We start from the raw sequence: 15,932 nt of genomic DNA on the forward strand, positions 1-15,932 counted from the left end.
GTCTACATAGAACATCCCAAGGCATCTATGAAAATAATTCATAGAACAAATAAGTGAGTTCAACAATTTGTAGGGTACAAACTAGACATAACAAAAATCAATTCTATTTCTTTCTATGAGCAATGAACACAGAGACACTAAAATTTAAATGCATACCATTTACAATCACAGAGTCCCTTTCTGGAGAATAAAATCCCCTTCTGGAGAAAGAAGAGAACTAAAATCTAACCAAAATGAAATTTTAAAAAAGCTATTAATGAGGTGCAATAAAGACTGAAGAACATCCTACTGAAGAATGAATGGGTCAACCAGGAAATTAAAGAACTTAAAAAAATTCAGGGAAACAAAGGAAAATGAAACTCAAGTGTTCAAATCCTTTTGGGACACAGCAAAGGCGGTCCTGGGAGGGAAGTATATAGCAATCCAAGCCTTTCTCAAGAAACAAGAAAGGTCTCAAGTACACAACCTAACCCTACACCTAAAGGAGCTGGAGAAAGAACAGCAAAGAAAACCTAAGCCCAGCAGGAGAAGGGAAGTAATAAAGATCAGAGCAGAAATCAATGAAATAGAAACCAAAAGAACAGTAGAACAGATCAACGAAACTAGGAGCTGATTCTCCTAGTTAATAAGAATTAATAAGATTGATAAACCCCTAGCCAGACTTACCAACCCCAAATTAATAAAATCATGAACGAAAGAGGAGAGATCACAACCAACACCAAAGAAATACAAAAAATTTTAAGAACATATTGTGAGCAACTATACACCAGCAAATTTGACAATTTGGAAAAAAAGGATGGAGACATATAAACTATCAAAACTGGACCAGGAAGAAATAGAGAACCTGAACAGACCCATAACCTGTAAGGAGACTGAAGCAGTCATCAAAAATCTCCCAACAAACAAGAGTCCAGGTTCAGATGGCTTCCCACAGGAATTCTACTAAACATTTAAAGAAGAATTAATACCTATTCTCCTGAAACTGTTCCAGAAAATAGAAATGGAAGGAAAACTTCCAAACTCATTTTATGAGGCCAGCATTATTACCTGGATCCCCAAACCAGGCAAAGACCCCATCAAAAAGGAGAATTACAGACCAATATCCTTGATGAACACGGATGCAAAAATTCGCACCAAAATACTAGCCAATGGGATCCAACAGTACATTAAAAGGATGTGGTGTGTGTGTGTGTGTGTGTGTGTATGTATGAATTCTACTCAGTCATCCAAATAAATGAAATCTTGCCATTTGCAACAATGTGGTTGGAACTAGAGGGTATTATGCTAAGTGAAATAAGTCAATCAGGGAAAGACAACTATCACATGATTTCCCCTATATGAGAAATTTGAGAGGCAGGGTGGGAGTGGGAGGGGGAGGGAGAGAAAAAAATGAACCAAGATGGGACCATGGAGGAAGACAAACCATAAGAGACACTTAATCTCAGGAATCAAACCAAGTGTTGCTGAAGGGGTTGGAGGGGTGGGTGGGAGAGGGTGTCTGGGCGATGGACATTGGGAAGGGTGTGTGCTATGGTGAGTGCGGGGGGCTGTGTGGGACTGATGATTCACAGACCTGTACCCCTGAAGCAAATAATACACTACATGTTAATTTTTTTTAAATGGTAGAATGGATAAAGAGTGTGTTCACACAATAGAATACCACAAAGCAGTGGGAAAAAATCAATAAACTACAAAATGAAGCGGAATGAGTGAATTTCTAGAACATAATTTGAGTAACAGAAGCAAGTCTGCCAAGGAGCAGTCACTCAGAAATCAGTAGGACCGACGCTCCCGAAGCTCCAGGACAAGATGGCGTCCACCCACTCACTTCCTCCCGGCTAAATACAAGTAAATACCCTGGAAGTTATTCAACAGAGAGCAATAAAATAATTCTGAAAGCCAGAAAGGAGACAGCTAATGGGGAGGGAACTCAGGACTTGAAACCATATGGGGAATTTCCCCGGCTTGCTGCTGACCTACCGTACACCCAGACTAGATGCTGGAGAGACCCATAAACTAGCACAGCAGATAGACAAACACAAGAGACAAACAGACAAAAGTGTTCTCTCTTGCCTGCCCAAAAGGGCCTTGATCAACAAGACCAGAGGAAGCCAACCAGGCCACCAGTTTGTGGCCCCAACTCCATACAGCAATGGCGACAGCAGAGCCCCAGGCTGACCCAGGCTGACCCAGGCCCCACCGCAGAGCGAGGACGCAAGCTCGGGAGGTCCATCCCCCTGCGAGGTCTGTCCACCCCAGCAGACGGAACTGCAAGGAGCACGTGAGAAGTCCCGTAGTTCCAGAGGAATAGCGCCAACCGGAATAACACGGCAAGGGCTCCGAACACCGAAATGTCATTACAGCAGAAGTCCACAAAAATAGTCCAGAACCACACGCTCAATTTAAGTAGGTAACGCCAGCTGAAACACGAGGTTAAATCAGATCAAGGGACTGAACATACTAATGGAAATAGCCAAGATACAATTCATGGTCACATTTAGCATCTAGAACCAGGAACACGTAATTTGAACGACAGCAAATGAACAGTTAATGCCAACACTGAGGCGAATCTGGGGTCAGAATCCTCTGGCGAGGATTATAAAGCAGCCTGCATAAAAATGCTTTCGGGGGTGGCGCCTTAAGTGTGTGCCTTCGGCTCAGGTCATGATCCCAGGGTCCTGGGATCGGGCTCTCTGCTCAGCAGGGAGCCTGCTTCTCCCTCTCCCACTCCCCCTGCTTGTGTTCCCTCTCTCGCTGTGTCTCTCTCTGTGTCAAATAAATAAATAAATAAATAATCTTTTTAAAAGAATGCTTTAACGGTCACTTACCAGTTCTCTCCAAACGAAGGAAAAATGAGGAGATATCAACAAAGAAGTTTGTTTGTTTTTTTAAGAAACACATGGAGATTTAAAGAACGGAATATAAGAAACCCAAAGAGATCAACCCCAACGTGCCTCACGATCCAATTCCTGAGAACGAAAGACAAAGAAAAAAAAGCCTTAAGAACAACCAGGGAGAAACGACACATCTATAAAAACAAAACCAAACAAAAACCCACTAACACAAATGACGGATTTCACCTCTGGAAATGGGAGGGGGCAGAAGGAAGACGTGCAGGAAAGTTTCTGTCAACCGTATAACCTCTGTCCATCGACCATACCCCTCTGGGAGGACGCAGAAATAAAGATGTTCTCAGCGGAAGGGAAAGCCAGCGGAGGTTCTGCTAGCAGATCTCCGCCTTACGGAATGGCTGGAGGAGGCTCTCCGAATACAAAGAAAATAAGAGCAGCTGGAAAGCTCAGAGAGGGAAGAAACGCGGCAGAATGGGTAAAAACAGAATTAAAGCTAGTAGATCAGCTTTCCCTTCGTGAGTTTCTTTAACTACGCGTCATGGCTGGAGCAAAAGTTATACCCCTACCTGCGGCAGGGCCCACTGGTTGCACAGGGGACCCTGGAGAGAGTTCTGGGGAGGCGAGGGGCACCAGGGGGCTTCCGGGGAGCCCATCGTCTGCACGTCACCCCCGGTAGTAGAACTCCAGCACCAACGTGGGGTACGTTCAGCCCCCCGCACTGAAAACTATCAGACCTCATAATGAACCGAGACGGAGCTCCAGGTCATGTTCCAGGGGTCCGTGGGACGGAGAGAGGAGAGAAACGATGGAGGAGGAAGCAGAGGGAACGGGCAGAGTGGTTGGCTCCAGACGGAAGCCCTCAGGGGACCTCCAAGTTCAGGGAAAGACTGGCTTCTTAAACGTGGGGGTTGGAATGCAAGTATCCAGGGTATCTTCATTTTTTTTTTTAAAGATTTTATTTATTTATTTGACAGAGAGAAATCACAAGTAGACGGAGAGGCAGGCAGAGAGAGAGAGGAAGGGAAGCAGGCTCCCTGCTGAGCAGAGAGCCCGATGCGGGACTTGATCCCAGGACCCTGAGATCATGACCTGAGCCGAAGGCAGCGGCTTAACCCACTGAGCCACCCAGGCGCCCCCATTTTTTTTTAAAGAGTGTATGTACATTATATAAATTTTTATAGTCTCAACATTTCCTAAAATATTTTTTAAAGATCCTGAAGTCATACATTCCAATTCATCTATGTGGCGGATTCTCAACGCAGCCTTTAACGTTCTTCCAGGCTTGTCCAAAGCTGGGCGGAAGCCCCAACAGACGCAATCAGGTCTTCCTGCCGGAACTGGTGCTGCCCTTCTTTCGGGGGACCCTGACACGTGTGTGTTTCTGTGATGGATTGGTCTCGTGCGGTTGGGAGGCCTGGCACGGCCCCCGAAATGCATAGGGAGAAGGTTGTTTCCTGTAGGGATGGCTGAGCTCGGGGTGCAAGAGGAGGGGAGGGTCAGAGAAAGTTTCCTGCAGATTGCCCACGGATGCGGAGCCCCACAGAGAGGATGCCCAAGGTTAGGGCTCAGGGAAACAAGTCGGGGAGCTACTGCAGGCGAGGGCAGCAAGGGCAGAGGCTCAAAGACGGTAACCAGCGGGCCGTACGCAAGGAATAGGGAAAGCCCTGGGTGTGCTGGAGTGGACGTAAGGAGGGCCACATCGAGAAGCAGAATTGAAAACGTCAGTGGTTTACTACTTCCTCCCAGTCTCCCCTGTGGTCATCTTCTTTCCACCCAAACCCCTTCTCACAGACCAAAGGGGTCCCAGTAGAACCAATGACATTCAAAAGACCAGCTTCCAGGCCAACAGTTCCAAGGCCCTTTGAGAACGGAAACGGGGACGGGGAGTCCCGTGGAGGCGGGGGGGCCGGGCAGCAGGTGCGCGTGAACCTGCCGGCCTGTGCTCCCTCTGCTGGCACGTGGACCACCCGTCCCTCGCATCCTCCTCGCTGCACACGGGGCCGGGGGGGGGCGGCTGCCGCTCCGTGGGAGTCCCGGAGCCCCGAGCTTCCCTCCCAGGGGCCGCTCTCAGCCTCTCCAAGCTGCTTTTCTGTGGCAGGAAGAGGCAAGCGGCCAAAGGATTGGGTTTCCCCCCCGGCCAAGGCAGCCTGGGCCTCAAAGCCACAGGCTGAGCGGCTCCCAGGCGGCGAAGGGCAGGAACTCGGCCGCTCAGGGAGGCCCCGACCACCCTCCCTCCGCCCCCGGCACCAGCCCCGACTCAGACGCTCACTCTGACCTCACCCAGCCTGAGTCACACAGCGGGAGTGCTGACTTGGCCTGACCGATATTTTGAATTTGTGAAGAAAAGCAGGACGGGCCCCACTACCGAGGCCTTTCCCACGTGGATCAAAGCATTTTGCATTCTTCTAGGAGGGCCGCCCTGAGGGAGGACCTCCCACACAACTGCTCTCCCCTGCCACAGCCCCCCTCCCAGATGGGGCGTCCGGGGACCCCAGCCTGGGGGATGCGTGCAGCGGGGTGCAGCGGACACCCACACGGCGGCTCAGAAAGCCAAGGCAAGCTCGGGCTCCGTCAGGACACTCGGCCTCAGCTGTCCTCACGGATGCGACCGTTGTGTCCACAAGTATTTCTAGAGCTGTACTGGGGGCCAGTTCCCAGTCCCACCCCGCTCCATGAAAGGACCGCCTGCTCCAAGCTGAGCAAATGCAGTGCCTGAGGCCAGGGTGCCGATCCGGTGATCTTCAGCCCGAGAGAGCGTCAGAAACCGGTGAGGTAGGAGGCGTCAGACTGCACCCAGTGGAGCTTGGGCCCCCACCTCTGCTGGTCCCCCCTTCGTCTGTCCTGCCAAGGGCCATCACACCCTTGGTGTGCACACCAGTAGGGGGCAGCGATTACAGAACTGCAGGTGGCCCCACGGGACAGGGCTCTGGGCAGTGCAGGAGCAGCAGGACAGAGGACACAGTGGCCAGTGGCCCAGAGCCAGGAGATGGCTCTGCCCTGTGTCCCCTCACTCTGGTGCAGAACCCTGAGCGCTCCTCTGAACTTGACTATCTGCGTTCTTATGAAGGGACATTTGTCCAGGTAGGAGGGAGGATTACATGTTTTTAGACAGGGGTGACCTTGGTCTATAACTTTTAAATACGTAGACGTCTGGCATGTCGGGCCCCATCTGAGCTCTGGCCCCGTCCTGCCCGGGTTAGAGGCAGGTCCGCTTCCCGCAGAAGGACGGTCATGCCAGGAGAGACGCGGAACTGGGGGAAGGAATGATGAATAATGGAAAGAATAATGGAAAAGGTAAACACGGGCACTAATGTAAATGAGCACTGACTGGACAGAACAATAATAAGGACCTGTTCTTGGGATTCATGTGTACAGAGAATGAAAATGCGTGAGAATAATGTCCAAACAGTGGGCATGTGTGTGTTCTAAGGCCTCGGTGTTGTCTGAGAACAAATAAAAGTACTCATTTATATGAGACTCAAACACATTCAGGATTATGTTTTCTATTTTATCGATTAAAAGAATAGTGAAAAAATGTATAACAGACAAGCCAGTCGAAGGGGAAATGGAGTAGTAAAAAAATATATTAACCTAAAAGAGGGTAATGGGAGAGAGAAAACCAAGTGTAAATCAATACTTTTTATTAGAAGATAAAGATTGTAGGTGAAGAAAATGAACCGATTATATGCTGCTTACATGAGATACTCCTTAAATACACAAACACAGGTTGATGATTTAAAAAAAAAAAAAAAGGAGAAAATAACCGAAAGACATTAGGTTAAGCTTTACTAATAGCAAATAATTTTTTTAGCAAAAATCTACCACTAGACAAAAGATTTGTCGATTATAAAGTGATAATACCCCAGGAAAATATTTTTTTAGTTCTAAGTGTCTGTGCACATAAAATATACCTTCAAAATGTATAAAGCAAAAACTGACGGCACTGAAAGGAGAAACGGATCCACCGTCATAGCTGGAGTCTGACACACGACTCCCCGTAACCAACTGAAGAACAGGAGCAGGAAAGGGAAGCAGGTCTGGAAAATGTGGTTGTTGAACTTGATCTAAGAGACATGCATGAAACACTGCCACCAAAACAACCTGCATACTCTGTCTCAAGAAGTTTCCACAGTTAAACTTGTTTACAATACGCTCTCTTCTCTGACTCTAGAATAATCAGTCTAGGAATGAGTATAGAGAGGGACACACTAGAAATTCCCCAGCTGCCTGAAAACTAAACAACCCACTTCTAAATAAACCACGGGTCACTCTAGAAATCACAATAGAACACATATGCTATCTAAAATAATGAAAACATGGACTATCAGAGTTTATTGATGAAGCCACTAAATTTTGAAGGAAATTCATAGCTGTAAGTTACCAAAAAATTAAAATGCTGAAGATCAATTATCCAAGCTGCCATCTCAAAAAGCTAGGGAAAAAAAGGACAAACGTTGGACGTGAAGAATGGAGAGGAAAGGAATGGTAAGGATAAGGGCAGTGGTTAATTAGTCAGAACCCATGGACAGAGAAATCCAACAAAATGAGGAGTTCTGGAATGGCAGATGGGTTAAGGGGAAAAGAGAGAGAGGGGGAGGAACAGGCAGCCGCACCAGCTCCTGCAGATCTCTGAAAGGTAACACGCACACACCCATAGGCGTGCAGGGAAAGCTGGGGCCGTCGGAATCGGATGAATGGGTTGTGTCGATGTCCCAATGCTGGTTGTGACATTTTACTACGGTTTTGCAAAACGTTACCCTTGGGAGAAACTGGGAGAGAGTACACAGCATCTCTCTGGATTCTTCTTTAAAAAAAAATATATATATATATATATTTATTTATTTATTTGACAGATAGGCTGAGAGAGAGAAAGAGAGAGAGAGAGATCACAGAGGCAGAGGGAGAAGCAGACTCCCCACTGAGCAGGAAGCCCAATACAGGATTCGATCTCAGGACCCTGATTTATGACCTGAGCCTAAACCAGACACTTAACTGACTGAGCTACCCAGGCATCTTTCTCCAAACTATTCTTTACAACATCATGTGACTCTAACCATTATCTCAACAAAAATGCCAGTGAAAATGTACTTCGATTTACAAACGACTTTACGCTAATAAATTCTGAAACTTGGTTTAAAAAATTTCTGGAACAAAAATGCATGTTACCAAAATTGATACTGGAAGAAACTAAAAAAAAACAAAAAACAAAACAAAAAAAAACACCTGAATTTTCTTGTAGCTATTAAGTAGATTTGGTGAAAATTTAAGACCTTTCCACAAAGAGATCTCCAGGCCCAGATGGGTTCGCAGGTGAATTTTCCCAACCGTTCAGAAAAGTATAGTGCCTGTATTAGTTAAACCATCCCAAAAGATGAAAAAGAGGAAATGTTTCCTAACTCATTTCATTAGGCCAGCATACACACTCGTGATGTGAAAACCAGACAAGGGCATCACAAGAAACAAATTTTAGGTCACTCTTTCCCACATACAGAAATGGCAAGACTCACAAGCAAAACATTACCATATCAAAGCCACAGATGCACCAAAGGGATAACAGATCTTAGCTAAGTTGAGTCCTGGGTTGCCAGGAGTGTAACGTTATCATAAGATTTAAAAAAGTCAATCAGTGGGAGCCTGGGTGGCTCAGTGGGTTAAGCCGCTGCCTTCGGCTCAGGTCATGATCCCAGGGTCCTGGGATCGAGTCCCGCATCGGGCTCCCTGCTCAGCGGGGAGCCTGCTTCCTCCTCTCTATGCCTGCCTCTCTGCCTACTTGTGATCTCTCTCTCTGTCAAATAAATAAATAAAAAATATTTAAAAAAAAAAAGTCAATCAGTCCACGTTACCACATTCATAAGAAAAAAGCAGGGGAAAAAAAAAAAAACCCCACCATATGATTATCTCAATAAAAGCTGAAAAAAATCATGTGATAAAACTGGACAACTGATGTGGGGGAAAATAAGATTTCTTTTCTAAATACAAATACTGAGAAACTTCGTCAATCCAATAAAGGACACCTACAACAAAACCAGGGCAAGCATCATACTTATTTGCAAAATAATGAAACTTTCCTCTTGAATCAGAAGGAATCAAGGTGCTACCGGCAGCACAGGCCAGTGAAACAGAGGAAGAAAAAGTATAAAAATTGGAAGGAGGAGACAGAGCTCTGATTATTCAAACATAGTGGAAACACGATTGTCTCTTGCAAAAAACAAATGTAAACACTAGAGTCAGACTTGGGAGAGCTCTGTCGTGCAGACGGACGGGGGGATTCAATACTTGGAAGGTATCAGTTCTCTTCAAATAAACCTGTAGGGTCAAGGCAACCCATAAAAGTCCCAATAGCATAACCAAGTCTAGTTTGAAGAACAAAGCTAGAGGACTTACCAGATATCCAAAAAAAATTATAAAACTGTCATAATTAAAACTGTATGATATTAGTGTGGAGGAAAAAAAAAAAGACTAATGGATCATAATGAGAGGACAGAAAGACTCAGACAGACAAATGATAGATACATGTGTAGGCAGATGACAGATGCGGTTCTTGACTTTTTTTTAATGATAATACCGCTCTGCAGGGAAGCCTGTGCAGGCTCATCAAAAAATCGTGCTAGGGGAAAAAAAAATCATGCTGGATCACTCAGATATCCATACAGGGAAAAAAGGTTTAAATATGTATTTCATAATGCATACAGAATCGACTTCATATGAATTAAAGATTCAAATGTGAAAGATAAAGCAGCACAGCTTCTAGGAGAAATGTGGGGAAATGGCTTCATGAGTTTGCAGCAGACAATGACTTCCTTAAAAGGATCCTGTCGTCCTGCCCCCCCCGGGGAGACCTGGACCAGCCAGGAGCAGTCCGGTTTAGCTTTGCAATACTTGACTTGCTTTAGGAATTATTCAACTTCGAAAACTATAAAATAAAAAAATAAAAATAAAAAGATCCCATCATGAAATGCAAATCAGCACAATGAGGCTTCAGCTCACACCTGTCAGAAGGGCTAAAATCAACAACACGGGAAACAAGTGTTGGCAAGGGCGCGGAGAGAAAGGGACCCTCATGCACTGTGGGTGGGCGTGCACACTGGGGCAGCCTCTGAGGGAAACAGTATGGGGGCTCCTCGAAAAATTAAAATTAGAGCTACCCCACGGCCCAGCAATCACAGTCCTGGGTATTTGCCCCCAAAATACAAAAATGATTCAAAGGGATACATGTACCCCAGTGTGTATAGCAGTTTTACTTATAGTAACGAAGATATGGAATCAGCTCACAGGAGTATCGATAGAGGAATGGATAAAGAAGATGTGGTGTAGATACACAGTGGAATATTATGCAGCCATGAAAAAGAATAGACTCTTGCCATTTGTCGCAACAGGGCTGGAGCTAGAGAGTATTATGCAAAGTGAAATAAATCACTCAGAGGAAGACAAATACCATACGATTTCACTTATAAATGGAATATAAGAAACAAATAAGCATAGGGTAAAAAGAGAGACAAACCAAGAAAGAGACTCTTAACTGTAGAGAACACACTGCTGGTCACCAGCGGGGCGGAGGCTAGAGGGTGAGGGAAACAGGTGATGGGACCGCGGAGGGCACCTGTGGTGACCAGCACGGATGAGGTATGAGAGTGGTAAATCACTACGTCCTACACCCGAATCTAATATTACACTGTATGTGAACACCACTGGAATTAAAATATTAAAGAATAATCATTTAAAAATGAAACTGGACTCCTGGGCGGCTCAGTCAGTTAAGCATTTGCCTTTGACTCAGGTCATGATCCCAGTGTCCTGGGATCGTGTCCCATGTCGGGCTCCCCTGCTTAGCGGGGGTCTTTTTCTCCCTCTACCCCTGACCCCTGCTCATGACCTCTCTCTTTCACACAGTCTCTGTCTCTCAAATAAATAAATAAAATCTTTTGAAAAAATCCCTTTCAAATAAATAAAATCTTTTTAAAAATGTGTTTCAAAAAATGAAACAAAGAGGTTCCCTTTGGTGCATCTGGAGCCAGGCTTCCGCTGGCGGACGCAGACGTGTCTCCCTCCCTCCACGATCTCCTGTCTTCCCGCCCTCATCCGACCTGCACACCCGCCGCCGCTCTGGTCCCTCCTTGCACTCCCTACGTCCTTTCTGCACACGGGCCGAGCCTCCAGGAGGGGGGGCAGGAGCACCCCTGCTCGACCTGAGCTCACCCTCGCCTTCCGGGATCACCGAGATTTCACAGTCACTTGACGGGACCCATCCACCTCCAGGGAGGTGCCATCGGAGGAGCATAAACCCTGCTACCGCACAGAGCTCCGGGGACATGGAAGACAGCCCACAAGGCTCCTTCGAGGATATAGTTCTGCTCCTCGTCCTCTGCGGGAGACCCTCCCCTAAGAAAGCAGAACAAGAAACGCCATGGCTTGGACGAGGGGACAAGGGACAGGATTCACTGGGCTCACACCTGTCCCCTTCTCCAGAGCACGAGCTCCCGGAGGGAAGGAACAGTAGCCAATACGTTTCCTAATGCCCAGGGCGTAGCTAGCTATAGCCCAGGGGTAGCAGGTGCTTAGCCCGCGTTTGGGGAAACCGAAGGAAAGGGGAGGAGGGACACGGGAGGGAGGGAGGAGCACAGTCTGGGCGAGGCCTCAGTGCCGCCCGCCCGAGCTTCCTTCCCTCTGGCCCGGCGTCCTACCCAAAGGGCATTTCGAAATACTCTTTCCGTTCGGAAAAAAAGTGGGTCTGGAGTAGCCAAAGGGCCTGAGCATTTCTTCCTTTTCAAGGTCTAGGCCTGATAAACTGAGTATTTTTGTTTGTTGGGTTAGAGAGTCTAGTTATCAACGTTCTTCCCTTGAATTCACCTCCGGGGGCCTGCAAGCTCCCCCTGAAGCAGGAGCCTCACCGGCGCCTTCTCGCACGACGCGGGTTCGAGGCCCGCTCCGGACTCTGCGCGTTCCCGCCCGGCCCCGGCACACCCCTGAGCACTCATTTCCTCAGCCCTCATCGTGCCAAGCACAACGCCTCCAAAAAGGCTTTTTTTTTTTCTTTTTTCATTTGGCTGTTTGTCTAACTTCCTCTTTAATGTTCATATGCGGCGTTTCTAGAGGAGAGACTGATGTCACGGGGCCTCTTTCCAGATACTGTTTTGAAATCAGTGTAACCACGGCGCTGCTGGACACTGAGGAGTCCATCTGGGCCAACTGAGTCACGCCCGGGCACAGGGCGGGGCAGGAGCTGGGGCAGGCACTAGAGCGTCCCTCCAAAAGGGGGAGGGAGGGGGCTGTTATTCGACACTGAGACACCCCCAGGAAGAACATGGGGACCAGCTGTCACCTTTGCCCTGACGTCCTGTCCTGGCGCTCCTGTTAGGAGACCCGCCCAGACACTGAAGCCTCCGTTGCTTGGAACGTGAGCCTGGATGCCTCAGGATCACCTGTGCTCCTCGGAGGGAAACAAGAGCGCAGGTTGGGTTCCAAAGTGGCCAGTAGCCCTCCCGGGCTTCCTGGGCCATCCTTGCCCCCCGCCGGACTCAGCTGTGCACATGACCCGCTCCTCGCCTCCCAGCCTCGGTCCACACCCCTCCTGTCCTATTGGGAGGGCTCAGGCCATACCAGCAGAAGTCACGTCATGGGTGACAGAGCAGCCCGTGCTGAGTGAGGCCCTTGGGGAAGCTGCTTAAGTCCGGAGACCTCCATGGCTGTTCTGTCTCTGGAACCCAGCAGCCCCACCTGGGGGGGATGGCCCCTGATAGTGTTTATTGGACGCATGCTAAGCAATGGTTTTCCTCCTCAAGGAAGCAAGCTGTGCAAAGGTCCTGGATCCCCTCCACGGGCACTGGAATGTCTTCCCGACTTTTTTGACAATCGTGTGGCTGTGCCAGTAGGGGTGGGACAGACCCTTCCCGGCCGGCCCGTTGCCGGGTAAGCCGCATGAGCGTCAAGGTTCTGGGCTGCTTGGACCCTTGAGAAATCCCACCTTGGACGGAAGGCTGAAGGCACGTACTGGACAGAGAATCAGCCTCTATCGCCTGGTGCCTTGCAGTTTCCATCTTGTGATAACACAACTTGAAATACGTCCTAATGGAAGAGAAGTCATTCTGAATTTTGGCCGAATTTTCAGCTCTCCTGGACCCCTCACCTCCTGTTTGCTGCAGCACACACACCCGTGTGGGGACCGGCAGGGGCACCTGGCAAATGCTCATGGCTGGCGCTGAGGGAGCAAACGCACTGATCCTCTCGTCCTTGCCCCGAGTGACCGGAGGTCTGCTCCTCGCCCGGGGCCCCGTAAGTCAGTGACCTGAGATGCGCGCGTGCCAGAGAGCGTCGGCCTGAGATGAGAACATGCCAGTGTACTGACCCCTGCCCAGCATTTTCCAGCAGGGACCCAGGCTCAGTTTCCCTCCTACCGACACAGCATCTCACTGGATCTCTCAAGTGAGAAGGTTGACTGAGCCTGGTTCACTATCACGCTCCTTATTACCGTTCCAGGAGCCCGGCCTCAGCTTCTTCCTTGCTTTTGTTCAGAATTAGAACTCTCTGCCTTCCTGACCTCCGAGTAAAGGGGTTCAAAGACCTTCATTCAGAGCCCCCGAAACCAACCATAGCCTTTTCCGACCGTGCCGGTCCTGGGCATACCTTCATGAAGAGTAGCCTCCGGCAGCTCTTGCCTCGGTCGCTCCCGGCTGCTTGGACTTGAACCGCCTCGGAGGCCAGTGCCAGATCAGGAATGCCGCCGGGCCCAGCCTCCGATGTGTCTGCCAGCTGCACAGACGAGTGGAAAATCCCCTCCTTGCCCTGGCCCAGGGAGATCTCGAAGGGATCTGGGTATCTCTCATCGGGGCTTGAGCCGTCGTCACTGGTCTTAGCGTTACAGAGCATCAGGGACCGGGAGATGGACCGCAGTTTTGTAGATTTCCTGCTCCTTCCGGAACGGCCGTGCGGGTCCATCCTCAGAGAGGAGGTGAGGCTGCCCTTCTTCTCCTGGTCTGCGGCCCTTGGGTGGCGGGTGGTGACTGGACTGGGCTTAGCTGCCACGTCGTGGGTCCCTGAAGGAAAGAGGAAGCAGGAAGAAGCAGGGTGACTCGCTACTGACCAGTGGAGTGGGACAGAGGCCTGGAGCAGAGCCACGGGAGCCGGTGCCCGTGTGGCAGGGCACGGGGGAGATCAAACTTTGGTGGCACTGGCCCGCCCACGTGGCCCACCCCATGGGGTCCGGGGGACCCAAGTGTTTACCACGCCCTCCACTCCCCAAAGCCAGAGCTTCTCTTATCCAAACCCTCACACTGCACACAGGGAAACTGAGGCACAGAACAGGGAAACGCAGACCCAAAGGCCCAAAGCGCCCTGGCAGAAAAGCAGCCGTCAGAGTCCCGGGATGTCTTTAGAGACAGAGGTCCAAGCTTTGTGACATCCATGCTTCCAGCCAGTCTGCAGGGGCTCCAGTCTATGGAGCGGGTTCGGGGTGATGGGGACAAGGATGTACCTGCCTGTCCCCTTGCACCACCGCTGGTGAGTCCTGAGGCATCTCCAGAGAAACCCCAGAGTCCAGGAGCCCTGTCTTAGGACAGCTGCTGCCTTGTCCTCCTTTCCAGATGCAGAGCCTATGACCCGGGTTGGGAGTGTGGCCAGTGCAGACCCTCCAGGGCTGATTGCATCTAAGAGACGGTAGTGCAGGGGAACACCCTCACACAGCACGTGCTTGGCAAACCAGTGTGCCCTTTCCTGGACCCAAGGTCACAACCCGGCCAGGGGCTCCTGCTCCTTCGTCCATGCCCCTGCCCCCAACTCTCCCAGCCCGACAGAGGGAGGACTGGCCTCAGACACCTGTCAACCCCATCTCTCAGTATCCAGCCCGCCCTGCTCGGCATCACCATGAGGCCCCTCCCTCGGCTTCAGTCTCCGCAAGGCAGGTGGCGAGGGGTCCATCCAGAGCTCCTGACTCGGGCCCAAGCCACAAAGGAGAGTCAGTGTCAGAACAGCAGACCCTGGGGCCACTGCGGGGGGCACAGCCGGGGTTGAATAAGGAAGAGCAGAGCCTTTCCAACGTTCCTAACTAGAAGCCCTTCCAGAGCCCCCCCAAGGAGAATTCCTTCTTAAAGGAAGATTGTTTTTCTTCAACCCCCATGTGGCACCCAGTGATCGTTTTCTGCATCATCTCCTTAATGTCATCCGTTTACTCACCATCTACAGCAACCTCAGCCACGACTGCAGAAGAATGAATGAAAAAATGTGGGAAAGCCCAGTATATGTTGATGTCGCTCTTGAGACGTTAGTACAAACTAACCAGATATTGGGATATTGGTCCATTTCGTCCAGCCACCGTCTCCCCAGCATCTCAAGTCCCATACTCTATGTCCTTCCAGCTTAAGTAAGGGAAAAGCCCCTCCGCAGGTGGAGTCAGCCGTGTGCTGAGCCCTGTGCCTGGCTGCAGGTGCTGAACCCTGCATGGGACACCCCCAGCCCCGAGCACAGGGGACACCCCAGGTCAGAGCACAGGGGACACCCCAGCCCCAAGCACAGGGGACACCCCAGGTCCAAGCACAGGGGACACCCCGGCCCCGAGCACAGGGGACACATCAGCCCCGAGCACAGGAGACACCCCAGCCCCGAGTACAGGGGACACTACAGCCCCGAGCACAGGGGATACCACAGCCCCGAGCACAGGGGACACTACAGCCCTGAGCACAGGGGACACCCAGCCCAGAGCTGACCGCTGCCATGGGACACCCACGGCTGCCCACCAGACCCCCAGCTCTGGCCAACAGCTGCCCAGTGTTTCCACAGTTAGTCTGATCCTACATTCTCAGCAACGACTGTTTCAAAACATTCCCTTCTTAGAAACCGGATTTCCCTCCCTTTTGATCCTAGACAGAGAATGTCTCCTCCTGCCTCGTGCAGATGCAGAAGCTCTCAGAGAGCGATCCTCCTGGCTTCCTACTATCGAACTAGCACGTGCCTTTGCCGTCCACACATGCTGTCCACACCCTCGGTGGTGGAACACCTGCCCTCCCATTGAGGGTGCGCCCTTCCCCAACCCCCATCTGTTCTCTGGCTCCCGCTCCCCCAGAGAGTTGGTGCACAGCACCAGCAAAATGA

General features: G+C 50.0%; 1 protein-coding gene across 1 annotated transcript in view; it reads right to left on the reverse strand.

Moving 5' to 3' along the window:
* IL16 (interleukin 16) overlaps positions 1–15,932 on the reverse strand; it is a 94,164-nt gene that overhangs the window by 52,911 nt on the left and 25,321 nt on the right. The window contains exon 2 of the mRNA XM_044229735.1: positions 13,473–13,882. Coding sequence (XP_044085670.1) covers positions 13,473–13,882 — 410 coding nt within the window. The remainder of the gene's footprint in view (positions 1–13,472; positions 13,883–15,932) is intronic.

This window comes from Neovison vison, chromosome 13 (assembly GCF_020171115.1).
Source record: "Neovison vison isolate M4711 chromosome 13, ASM_NN_V1, whole genome shotgun sequence".
NCBI classification, from domain to species: domain Eukaryota; kingdom Metazoa; phylum Chordata; class Mammalia; order Carnivora; family Mustelidae; genus Neogale; species Neogale vison.